Genomic DNA, 12,866 nt, shown 5'->3' with positions numbered 1-12,866 from the left:
AGTGAAACCCAGACAGTTTGCGAGACAATATGATGGAGTGTGTGCGGTGATTTCATTCCGTCCACCGCATTGCATTGCAGCAAGTTTGTACATACATTTAATCTTTTGTTTTAATCAATACAGCATTGTTTATCATTACAGGCACATATTTTTGGTAAATAAAAAAGCAAAATTTCGGTACAAAAACAAAGTCAATTTCGGGTTCAAAAGCGGTAAATAAAATGAAATTTCGCTGTTATAGCAGTAAATAAGTGGTATATGAAATGACATTTTGGTTCTAAAAATGTGAATATAATTCCAAATTTGATTTAAAAACTGCACTATTACACAAATTAAACATATCCCTTCTAATAGCACATTAAATCATTTCCAGAATATTAAGTTTATTCCTGTATAGACTAAACCCACAGCGCTACAGCCCTTGGAGGGCCTTGGCTTACCTGCCGACTGCTGGTCTCCCTCCCACACTGTTCCTCCGTCACCTGTTATAGCGTGGAGGTCTAGACCAGTATTGGGGTGACGGGTGATCAGCCCGACGAACCCCCAGCCGTTGTTGTAGGTCTTCTTGACCGGATTACGCTCACTCACTCGGAGCTCCCAAATTTCCTCACGATGGTGGGTTGCCACCAGCCCTATACGTAGGCCGAATAAATTCCGACCAGAGCCGGATTCGAACCTACGCCGTCCCGCAGCGAATGATCTCAAGACGAGTGAACGCCTTAACCCGCTCGACTACGGAAGATAACATTCCTGTATAGAGGGGTCCATTTTTGCTTCTCAAATATTAATCATTTTTCTATGAATTGCATAACTCACAGGATACTTCAGACTTCAGAAAGTGTCGCGTCGGTATATAAATGGTAAATTTCGTGTTTAAGAGTCTATTTCGCATTTTGCAGTTCATTTCGAATTATTTCGTGACAAAACAGGGTAGGAAAATGCACCTCACACCTTTCAGAAACATGAAAAATTAACATTAGACTGTGTTATTTCACATTTTGTGTTTTCGTCAAAAACGAAATATGCATCAGTGAGTGTCATTTTTTCAACCATCCGTGTCGCTTCACCTTTTGGAATACAATATGGTCCTCCACTCCAGACGCATGGGTTTCTGATAAAGCGACACACAGTTCATTTTCTTTGGCGTGCATCGTACAAATTAGGCAGATGCAGCTCGGTCCTACAGACAAGAACATTTTGGTTCATCAAAGTTGACACAGTGCATACTTCAACGTTTGTTATTCATGCTTTTACAGGAGAAATTTACTAACAGTACAAGGGATTATATTACATTACACTGTAGTCCCACTCACTCTATCGATGAAAAAATAAACTGAAATTCGCTTACCTTATATTCATCATGGTCCAGCGACACAGAAACCTTGGCAGTGCCAGTTTTCAGCCCTTCCAGTAACACTGTATAGCCCTGAACCCCTTGCCTCTCAAATTCTTCAATGGCTGGGGGAATTTTGTAAGGCGACTCCTTAAAGCGAATGAACCGCAGAACTGTGTGAGCATCATACTGCCCCACTGCACCAAGACGCCACTGGAAAGCCACTCCTTCCAAGGTGCTGAATTCGTTACCTAAGACAATGAGTGCACATGTGTTAGAATGTTTCAGTACCGGTATCAATGAGATTCAGGATTATCTGCATTACCCCACAACTTTCTTCTATTACATTATAACACCATTAAGCCTTGTTTCCATGATATGAAAAATTTCAATATGCTGACCAAGGCAGAAATTTATTTTATTATAAAATATAAATTAAAGGTAACGTTTCAACCTTCTAGAATATGGAGGACAGAATCAAGAAAATATGCACAAAAGAAGGTGAAAAAGAAGGCAAAATAAATAGCCTATGGAAACAGCTGGAAAAGAATGGCTACGAGAAAGAGGATAGACTGGACATAAACAGAAGAAGGAAGAAAAGTGACAGGGGAGAATTGGAAGAGAAAGAAAAAGAGAGGAGGTTTGGAATAAGGAGTATGGGGAACACCACAAAAAAGATATGCAAAGTGCTTAGGAAAGCAGGCTCTAAAACTTACAGGAAGGGAGGGAGAAGCATCTTAGGAATAGCGAAGAATGCAAGCAAAAAGGAGAACAGAGAAGAGGAAGTGATTATCTACGAAGCGAAATGTAAAGAATGTCAGAGTGTGTACATAGGAGAAAGAAAAATTGGCTGAAAGACAAAGGTTGAAACAACATAGGGATGATGTACGACTTAAAGAGAGAGAGAGAGAAATGCGATATTTAAACAAACGAGAGAAACAGGACATGACAGAGTGGGATGAAGCTAAGCAGATAGGAAGGGAGAAGAGAATGCTAGTGAGAAAATGGAAGGAAGTCAAGGAAATAGAGAAGAAAGGTGAAGAAGACACAATGAACTGGAATGGGAGACTGAAGATAAACAAAGAATGGAGGAAGGTGTTAGAAAGAGTGGAAAGGACAAGAGAGAAAGAGGAGAGAAGAAGGAAGAAGAATGAAGGAAATGGTGCTTAAGATAAAGAGTCCAACCACATTCACTTTCAGGTGAAAGTAAAGTTGACAAGAGAAAGCCACCTGCTAGAAAGTAACTTTCTAATAGTCTGGAGGGGAGTATTTTTGTGTATATATATCGTCCTGTTCTTGTACCTTGTTACATTTGTACTTGGTACATAGTCTGAAGAAGACCTTTCTAGAAGGTTGAAACGTTACGTTTAATTTATATTTTATAATAAAATAAATTTCTGCCTTCTTCAGCATATTGAAATTTTTTTCTTTTACATCTAGGAAAACCTGTTGAAAATTAGTTTTGGTACCCTTGACCCTTTGTAACCCCTAGAGAAAGTGAAATATTTAATGAGTCAAATAAAAACCTTAAAAGCCCAATAAAAATTTCAGGACAGACAGTATACAGCACAAATTTACATCAGGTATCAACTGTTATTTACAGAAGGTCGATCCACGTTTATGGAAACGATCTGGATGCAAGGGTGCTGTAATCGCACGGGGAGCAATCAAAGCAATCAGAAACCAGGTGTGTGAAGAAGATGCTAGCAGACAGTGCAGTTCGCCAAGCGGAAAATGCCTGAAAAAGTGGGGTACATCACATAGGATACAGCTACAGTGAAATTTCGAAACAGCGTTCGACGAAGGTTTCGCCATTTCCAAGAAGGGTATTGCCAATGCAATCAAATGCAACAAAAATGCACAGCCATATGTAGCAAGTGTGCGCACAGCGGCAAGAAAACAACACCCCCGTCCCAAACGTACAATGGATGTGGTTCGACAAGTGCAGAAGATGGTCCCAAAGGAGAATGCGCCGACACAAAGAGCCATTGCCAGGAGTGTTGGAAGATCCAAAACAACTGTGCAGAGGATAATCAGCCAGGATTTATGGCTTAAAGTGAAGCATAAGCCACATTTTCACACACTCGCAAACACATCCATGAAAATGGCTCTATGAACAGTATTTAGTGGGTGACAAATGGAAAATGTGGTCACCTTAGACGAGACCTGGATCTATTTGTCAAACTCCAAGCGGGTCCGAGCCATTTACTATCATCCAAAGGATGCCAAGGATATTCAGTGTTTACATGGTGCTGAGGTGCCGAAGGTCTTCATTTATCAAGACAAAGCATCCAGCCATACAGCTCGAACAACTGTGGCATACATGGCCCGCCAAGCACGTGACACCGGGATCCGTGCTATCCCATATTCCGACATCCCTGTCAAGTCTCCCGATGCTGAACCAATGGATTTTTGTGCCTTTGGGATGCCAAGGAACGGGCAAATTGGGTGCGCAATGTGCCACAAAGGGAAACTTCCCCTGCATTGAGTTGCACACAATGTGAAAATTAACGCAGCATACTATCAACAACACGTTCTGGATCCATTATAGCAGCAGGATATTCTTCAGTCTTTACATGGTGCTGAGGTGTCGAAGGTCTTCATTTATCAAGACAAAGCATCCAGCCATACGGCTCGAACAACTGTGGCATACATGGCCCGCCAAGCGCGTGACACCGGGATCCGTGCTATCCCATATTCCGACATCCCTGTCAAGTCTCCCGACGCTGAACCAATGGATTTTTGTGCCTTTGGGTGTTTGAAGCGAGCGATTTCCTTACATCACCCACGTACATTGAATGGCTTGTGGAAAGTGTGCCAGGAGGAGTGGTCCAAACCTGATTAGACTTCTCTGACCAAAAGCCTCCTTCTATGGAAACTTTATTGTCAGCCTATAGTCAGTGTCGTCATATCAAGCACAACCGCTGGTGGAAGCATTGCTTTACACCCTAGGGCAGATGGCACAAAATCATTTCCATAAACGTGGACTGACCTTCTGTATAAGACAATCTCATGGTTGCAACAGTGATCAAGCAAGTTTCAAAATGCCATTTTTGTTATTTTAAAGATGGCGCCTCCTACACACACTTGCACTTATACACTCCCCTTCGGGGAGAACACGTTGAATAGCCTGAAACTTTCGTTGCTGTAGCTAAAGTCCTTCTGGGTTGGGCCTAGAACGTATTAGCCCCCTCGTAAAAAAAATTTTCGAACTGAACAGAGTACAGTAGTTGAATAATTTGATAAACCCCATTGTTTGGTGGTTTCAACTACTAAAGTAAAGTGATAAAAGCAAATAAGTGATAATTTAAGTTTAAGACGAGGAGAATATCGTCAGCTTTTGTATTTGTCCGTCCCTCGGTGGCGCTGTGTTCAATTAGATGCCCCGAACCACTTACGGTTGCGCTTCTTATTAGACGCACTGGACCATAGGCAGCGCTTGCTGTTAGTGATCCTGGGCTATTCCCCCTTTTGGTAGTTACATAGGATGTGGCGCTACTGTCACTTTAGTCGACCCTACTCTTTGTATAAGTATAGCTTGTGTCGTTTGTATAATGCCAAAGAAGCGAGGAAAGCGAGCGCATATATGTAATAAATAAGATTATGCATTAAAAGGAAAGACAATAAATTAGAAGAAAGAAAAGAAGAATAAGCCTTTTCCAAAAATAGAAGGAAGAAAAGAAGAAGCCTTTTCGCTAATCCCAGATAGAAAAGAAGAAGAAGCCTTTTACCAAAATAGAAGAAAAGAAGAAGAAGCCTTTTCACTAATCAACGATAGAAAAGAAGAAGAAGCCTTTTACCAAAATAGAAGTAAGAAAAGAAGAAGCCTTTTCACTAATCAACAATAGAAAAGAAGAAGCCTTTTACCAAAATAGAAGTAAGAAAAGAAGAAGCCTTTTCACTAATCAACAATAGAAAAGAAGAAGCCTTTTACCAAAATAGAAGTAAGAAAAGAAGAAGCCTTTTCACTAATCAACGATAGAAAAGAAGAAGAAGCCTTTTCCCAAATCAAAAATAGGAAGGAAGAAGAAGCCCCTTTACCAAAATAGAAGGAAGAAAAGAAGCCTTTTCCCCAAAATTGTGAAAAGAAAAGAAGAAGATTTCCTTTCAATTATACATATATTTATAACAAGAATATAACAGATGTAAATTTGGAATCAGCATATATATTGGGTGAGTCTTTTAAAAGAGGCCCCGTGGAAAATGCGCTCCTTGCATGTAGGCAACCTTGGTACACTGAAGAGAAGAGCGGGTTAGAGAACAGTCCAGGATATCGGTGCCAAGCATATTCGACAACATGACATGACATATCCTGGACTGTTCTCTGCCCCGCTCTTCTCTTCGGTGTACCAGGGTTGCCTACAAGCAAGGAGCACATTTTCCACAGGGCCTCTTTTAAAAGACTCACCCAGTATATATATATATATATATATATATATATATATATATATATATATATATATATATATATATATATATATATATATATAGGATAAAAGCAAGGAGGGCCAAAAGGGCTAAGTAAAAATCAAAGAAGGTAAAAGGAAACACTCACCGGACAGTAGAAAAATTCAAAAAACCGGTTCCGTCTATTTCTCCTCACACCGATGATGCTATGAAATTAGCGAAAATTTTGAATTTTTCTACTGTCCGGTGAGTGTTTCCTTTTACCTTCTTTGATTTATATATATATATATGAATCAGCATATAAATATATATTTTTCAATGTATATACAAGCTTCGTTATATATTTTCTCTGTATTGTGTAGTTTTCAGAATATAGATCCGCATTTAACTATATCCTCTTGGCTATAAAACACTTTCTTATTTGGAATTCTCGAATAAAGAACCTATCCCCTGAGATTAAGATATCTGTAGCCGTGGTATAAGTTTATTTTAAGAAGTGCACTAGAGGGACGTTGCAATGGCAAACTTGCTAAAAGGCCCATGTCAGGAAATTTAAATATGTAAGTTTTGGTAGCAAATGTACCTAAAATTCACGAAGCAACAGGCAGGGAGAAAATGAACCTAAAAAAATGAAAAATGACAAAAAATCACCTAAAACCCCAAAAAGGCCAAAAAATGCAAAGTATGCTTTCTTGTTCTAACTGAAGGCAAACTGACTGATATCACGTTTAGCATTGGTTTCAAGGCTCAGAACTTCATTAACTTCCGAGCCATAGTTATAATTCAGCTGGATTTCAAAGGAAACAATGTCTTACCTTGATCATCATAAGCTCTCACTTCAAATGCTTCTGGTGCTTCCTCAATAAACAATTCCCTCGTCGTAGTAATAATGTTTAGCTTCTTTATAACATCCACAATTATATCACATCTGAAGACTTGGCCTGAATGGACCTCCTCTGCCAAAACAATGGCTGTATTCCGTGAGACTTCCTTGGAAATTGCTGTTACAATTGCTTTTGACGAACAGCCATCTATAGGATCCACATCAACAGGTAGGATCTGAACAAGATCAAGTCTGGACACTGACCTAAAAATGTACACAAGTGAACATAAAATGTTTTGCTGCGATTAATTTGAAGCCTAAAATACATGGTGGTGCAAAAAGAATGCATGTTTTTGGAATAAGTGTAACATCGTTGATTTTCAAGATACAAACGTTATATTAACACCAAAACCATTGTTATGGTAGGCAGTTTGGATTGGTATACAGTGTTGGTTTAAGTATGGAAAGATGACGTCATTGTTGCTGCACTCATCAGGGGCCTCTCCTCAAACTTCCAGATTGCCCTTGCGAACATTTCATCTGGCACAACTGTAATTCCTTCACGAATGGTACTTCCAGCTCGTCGACTAAACGAGGTTTTCGACTTGAGGTAACCCCACAGAAAGAAGTCTCAGACAGACAAATCAGGGGAGCGTGGGGGGCCAAGAGACATCGCCAAAACATAAGAGTACGTGGTGAGGACAGCAACAATGACATCATCTTTCATACTTAAATCATCACTGTATACCGATCCAAACTGCATTTCTTACCGATGTTTTGGTGTTAATAAAACGTTCGTATCTTGAAAATCAACGACGCTACACTTATTCCAAAAATATGCATTCTTTTTGCACCACCTTGTATAATCACTTAATTACATAAAAATCAAACACTGTTTGTTACAACTAAGAAACTAAACCCCAAGGTGCAATCAAGTGGAACCCTGATTTTACATTTTCCAGGGCTTCCATCATGGATTCATGTCACAGGCGCACGTCTACACATTATCTTTTTCTTCTTATAATTGACTTGTGGAATGGGATAATTTGTGATATGTGATCGTGAGACGCGATGAGCAATATCACTCAACATAACGGTATCCTCAGCATGTGTAAATACGTTATCTTCTGGAACATCATGCACATTTTTTTTGGCAACTGCAGGCCGTAAAGGGGAGGGTTGTATTTTCTGAATGACTTGTGGGATGGGATAATTTGCGACTTGTTATATGATGGAACGTACGGGAAAGGTAGTATTCTGTGGAAAAGGACAACAAGGACTTTGAACATACAACTAACTTCGATCTGCAAGTACCTGGCCTAGGGATAAAGAGGTAAGTTACCTTATGAGGTCTATTTTTTTGGTACCTTTATAATGTTTCAGTGTGGAAAATAGTGTTGGGCAGGTTGCTGTGGCCAGTTTCTAACATGCCTTCCAAAGGGACTCTACAGAGAAAGGCAGGGCCACGATAGCGGTAGGTTAATTACCCCAGGGGCGGAGCCTGGAATCGGCGGGAAATCTTGACAGCAATTTTCATGACAACTTCAAACGGCTACATCTCAACTATAAATGGCTGCACAGTACTAAATACTTGTTTCTGCAATCTAGAATTTCTTTCTTCACACTAACAAAAGAAATAATATTCATAAAAAAAAAATCCTTGCGAAATCGAGAGTGGGTTAAGTGACCATGGACCCAAAGACCCATCTGACATAATAAACCCCGAAAACTCTCAAATTTACATAAACGACAATGTTTGAGCCCATGCTGCAAAAAAAAAAAGGGTTGCATTTCCAAACACTGATACTTTATTTGCAGACACCCTCACATGAAAAAAATAAGCCTCAGACTAAACCCCTTCATTAAAAAAATTTGGCATAAAAATTATCTTTTTAACTATTGTTACCAAAATTTCCATCATTTTTGTTCTTAGGATGCAATTTTGAGCAAAAAAAACTTGAATATCATAGAAAGCATGATTCATTAGCTACAAAATGAATTTTGTTTAAAGTCTCTAGCTCTAATTGTTTTTGAGATATATATATATATATGTATATGTATGTTTGAAACATTGGTTTTGATATCTAGAAACGTGTACAAACGTATGTACTAAAAATTAATTTTTTATAAAATGGTCATGCAACCAATTATTGTAAAACTGGTTGATTTGACATGGAATTATCCCCTCGTTATTTAAAAGTTTTGAGTTGGTTATGGATCATTTTAAACTGTATAACATGCTGAGACAAGTTTCGGTATGACTGCACAACATAGAGAATGTCTCCAATTTCGTTAATATTTGGTATACTAACTAAATTTGGAACTCTAATCATGAATCTGTTGTTAAAATGCGAGGGTCACGTGTAGAAATTTTAACATTATGCATGGGTAGCCCCACGAACCATGCAGGGGTAGCCCCATAAATCATGCACGCATAGACCCATGAACCATTTCCGGTAAGGTTAGGCAAACTTAGTTAAAATTTTGTTCGTAAAACAATGCGATACAGCTCTAAAAAGAAAAATCAACGGTAAATTTTCCGTATCCGGAAAACGGATTTATTAAAATTTGCAGAAATGACTAACCGAATGCTGTTTCTTTAGACTTGTGGAAGTTCGGGAAAGTGTCTTCTTGCATCGTTCATTGAATTTTAACGGTAAATCATGTATTTTTCGATATAAATGCGTGACCGATGCACAAAAGCTGTTGCATCCATTTACTTCCAGCTGTATGTTGCCTGTGTGTGATGATGTAATCCCGGTCAGTGTTTCCAAACACGTGTTTTAGTAACTGAAGAAGGTGCGTTTCCGCAAATGGCTTGTGGGGCTGTGTCAATGGTTCGTGGGGCTATGCGAGAATGGTGTGTGGGGCTATGCATTTTTTTCTAAATCAATTTTTAACTATTCTAACCTAAACGTGACCCAACCTAATTTTACCGAAAATGGTTCGTGGGGCTTTGCGTCAATGGTTTGTGGGGCTACGTAAGTATTTTTTGGTGGAGTGGGGTGGAAACACTGCATGCCGAGTACGGTAGTGAAACTGTGGCCGCCATTTAGCGTGTTACCGAAGGGAAAAAGAAACGAACAAAACTTACTTCATACGTCGAAAATATAGATTATTTCCGTAAAAAAAGCGAAATGCCACCTTCAGCAATGTTTCTTAATGCAGAATACTTAAGTACCAATATGGAAAGTGACATAAATATAGTGTTTCAGGCGTTTTCCGGATACGGAAAATTTACCGGCCAAATTTACTTAGTACACCAAATATTAACGAAATTGGAGACATTCTCTATATTCTGCAATCGCTCCCAAGTTTCTTCTTAATAATGTACTAATTGGAATGTAGTGTGTACATAAATAAATGTATTACATTATAATAAAATATATTTGTGATAATATTCATATACATAATGGGGTGTGTCACACCCCACCTGAGTCCTTATGTAAGTTTCTGAAACCAGAGCCCTGAAGGGTTAAATGCAAACACTCATATTCTCATTTGAAATAAATCCTGTCCGTCAACTGGAAAGACTTAACAGTAAATTCTACGAGATTTTCCTTCCAACATAATGAAATTGGTTTCAGTGCTTCTGCACTTATATAAAGGCAAACCTTCAACATCACAATGAAAGTACAATTTCAAATATAAAAGAAATCACATGGTTAGCACTTACCATTTGTAACAACCATTGTCAGTCACTTCTAAGGTAAAGTTTGTGGAAAACTGATTAAACAATGGCAGCAACACTCTCGGCACATTGAGTTTCGATGTCTTAATTAATTCTGTATTAGAGAGCACTAACAATAAACACCATACAATGTAATTCATCTTGCCCTCCATCATAAAACACACGTGAACGTACACATCCAAAACGGCCGCAAATTCGCATTCGCACCGCTACCGCACAGATTACTCACTTTCATGCATCGTCTTGCTTTTCTTCTTCGTTTTTCAAATTCTGTTGAAGCAGTGGCGTATCGGCTCCTCACAAACTCGGCTATGCATTCTTGGTTTTGGACATTTGCCCCTACTTTTAAGGCCGAGTCTGCTGCCACGCGCGTGTCAGCAGTAAGAATAAGCGTCGAATACTCGAATTTGCTCCTGCCACGTAATTCGTCTGTTAAGAGGATGTTACAAATCTTAATAACAGATGAAGGCGAGAAAAATGTAAGTTTATGACTAGTGGGAATGAATGTACAGGTCTATGGTAATTTAGAACTTCTTTTTAGAAAGCATTTAGCGATATTATTTTAATGCTAACAGAACCTAACTACGGGAGCATTTAGGTTTATTATTAGCAGTGACGTGCACTGAGTAGCAGCTAGTTTAGCAGAGATAGATTAATCAATCTCACATCTATAATTATTTTCAAAACACAATATTTATTGTCTTGTTAAAGCCACAGTTCATATGCAACACTTTTATTTTTCACGCGCTTCTCGTCCCTCGGTGTGATCCGCGGGCAAAACTGGCCTAGCTCGCTCTTCTTCCACCATACCAGTTCCAGGTAGAAACGGTCGACCGAAGGAAAAGGGAAGATTTCTGCCTCTACCTCCTTTGTCCCCTCGCCCCCGCTGCAATGGTTGAAAGTCCGTGGTTTCAGGTCCCCCAGTCTTTCTCCTAGAGGACAGATAGGGATTCGTTTCCCTTTATTCTTTGTAAATCCTCTAAAGAACTCAAGGGAAAATTTTCTGCAGTACCTACTTACGTATGTTCTCTGTATTTACAGAACCTTATGGGATGTAGCTTTATTATTTATGAAATGGGAACGTGTTATGTGCAGACAATAATGTTATGCTTTCTTTATTTTTTTATTTTTTTCAAATATGGAATATATAATGATTAAATTACAAATATTTGCTCAGGCTCTCTCTCGCTCTCGTTTTAGTAGTGTTTTATTTAAATATACTAATCTTTTGGCCTCCAACGGATGTATTTCTTTGGGCAAGAGAACGCACGTTCATATTGTTGTTGGCTTGGTTTATTTTACTTCGCTTTTCTGCCACATTTGGTTATCGCAAAAATGAGGATGAGTGATGATATGATGAAATTGATGAAGGGACCTCGAACAATCCAGGTCGGGATTCGAACCTGTGATGAGTGTGCATTCTTGTTCCTGTGTTGTACTCTGCAGTGAATAATGAAATAATTTGAAATGAAAAATGTATCTCAGAACTCAAGAAGCCAAATGAATATTATTGAAGAAACTACAAAAAAGTGTGTTTTGTTTCTGTGCGTAAAGAGGACTTAAAACACCAAATCAACCAACCGTGGGGGAGTGGTTATCACAGCGCGCTACAACACCAGGAGTTCCCGGTTCGAACCCCGACCTGGGCATGGGTGTTCTTTGCGTTTGTCCATTCATTAATTTATCGTATCGTCTTCGCAATTAACCAAATATGACAAAAAAGCGGCGCTAAGTAACAAAAATCAAGTCAAATCATTGATTGATTGCTTGATTTGGTTTATTTTACTTCGCTTCTCCGCCACTTTTGGCTAATCGCGAAGATGATACAATATAATTGACGAAGGGACACTCAAAGAATACCCATGGTCATGCCGAGATTCGAACCCAGGATCTCTGGCTTAGTAGTCAAATCATTTTTTTTTTTTCGAATGTGGGTGGAGGTTACGTGTACTTTTTTTAGTACTCATTCATCATTTTGCAATCTTTTCCTGTTATTGACGTTCTATTTTTAGGAATACTGTGTCCTAAAGGGGGGAGGGGTATGACCCACACCAATCCCAACTCCTTGAGCACGCCACTGATTGCTACCCCAAGTGTCGACGTCACCGCACGTCACTGATTATTAGAAGAATGCTAAGGGACCTAATCTTAAAACTTTTTTGTGTAAGTAATCGCTAAACCTTCACAGTATATGTTACAGACGTAATGCATGATGTAATCACGATAAAACAAAGACGGAGTCTGCTGCCACGCGCATGTCTCTTTTGAGGTTACTGCAGAAAAAGAACGTGGCAGCAGACACTACCATCTTGGTTTCGGCACAAGGCAACAAAAAATGTTATTTGTAATGTTAACACAGCAGAGAAAACTGTGGTAAAGCACTAACTTAGTGCTTGCTTTGTGGTAACGACCATTTCCTGTTCTAGTAGTTACGTATCTTTTTCTTTTCCAATCCATTATCTCTTAAAAAACACAAACATGTCTCAACTCCAAATGCAGCAACGCGAAGTGCAGATGACAGGACGAGCCGAACGAAGACGTCACAACATCGCGCAAGTGTGTTTTGCGTGCAACACTCGGCTCGCAAATTAGAAACGTGGCAAATTGCAGGG

The 12,866-nt window shown here is 39.1% G+C and overlaps 1 protein-coding gene across 1 annotated transcript in view; it reads right to left on the bottom strand.

The window, feature by feature from the left end:
- Nucleotides 1-10,459, bottom strand: part of Gp210 (nucleoporin 210) — a 147,091-nt gene extending 136,632 nt beyond the window's left edge. Inside the window, exons 1-3 of the mRNA XM_083115600.1 lie at nucleotides 10,240-10,459; nucleotides 6,556-6,827; nucleotides 1,349-1,584 (exon numbers count right to left, since the gene is read on the bottom strand). Of these exons, the coding sequence (XP_082971726.1) occupies nucleotides 1,349-1,584; nucleotides 6,556-6,827; nucleotides 10,240-10,409 (678 nt within the window). The 5' untranslated portion in view covers nucleotides 10,410-10,459. The remainder of the gene's footprint in view (nucleotides 1-1,348; nucleotides 1,585-6,555; nucleotides 6,828-10,239) is intronic.
- Nucleotides 10,460-12,866: the final 2,407 nt, after the last annotated feature.

The sequence above is a fragment of the Lepisma saccharinum genome, chromosome 30, assembly GCF_977018435.1.
Source record: "Lepisma saccharinum chromosome 30, izLepSacc3.1, whole genome shotgun sequence".
In the NCBI taxonomy this organism is placed as follows: Eukaryota; Metazoa; Arthropoda; class Insecta; order Zygentoma; family Lepismatidae; genus Lepisma; species Lepisma saccharinum.
Note: the sequence above shows the minus strand (reverse complement) of the source record. Positions and strands in the feature narration are given on the sequence as shown.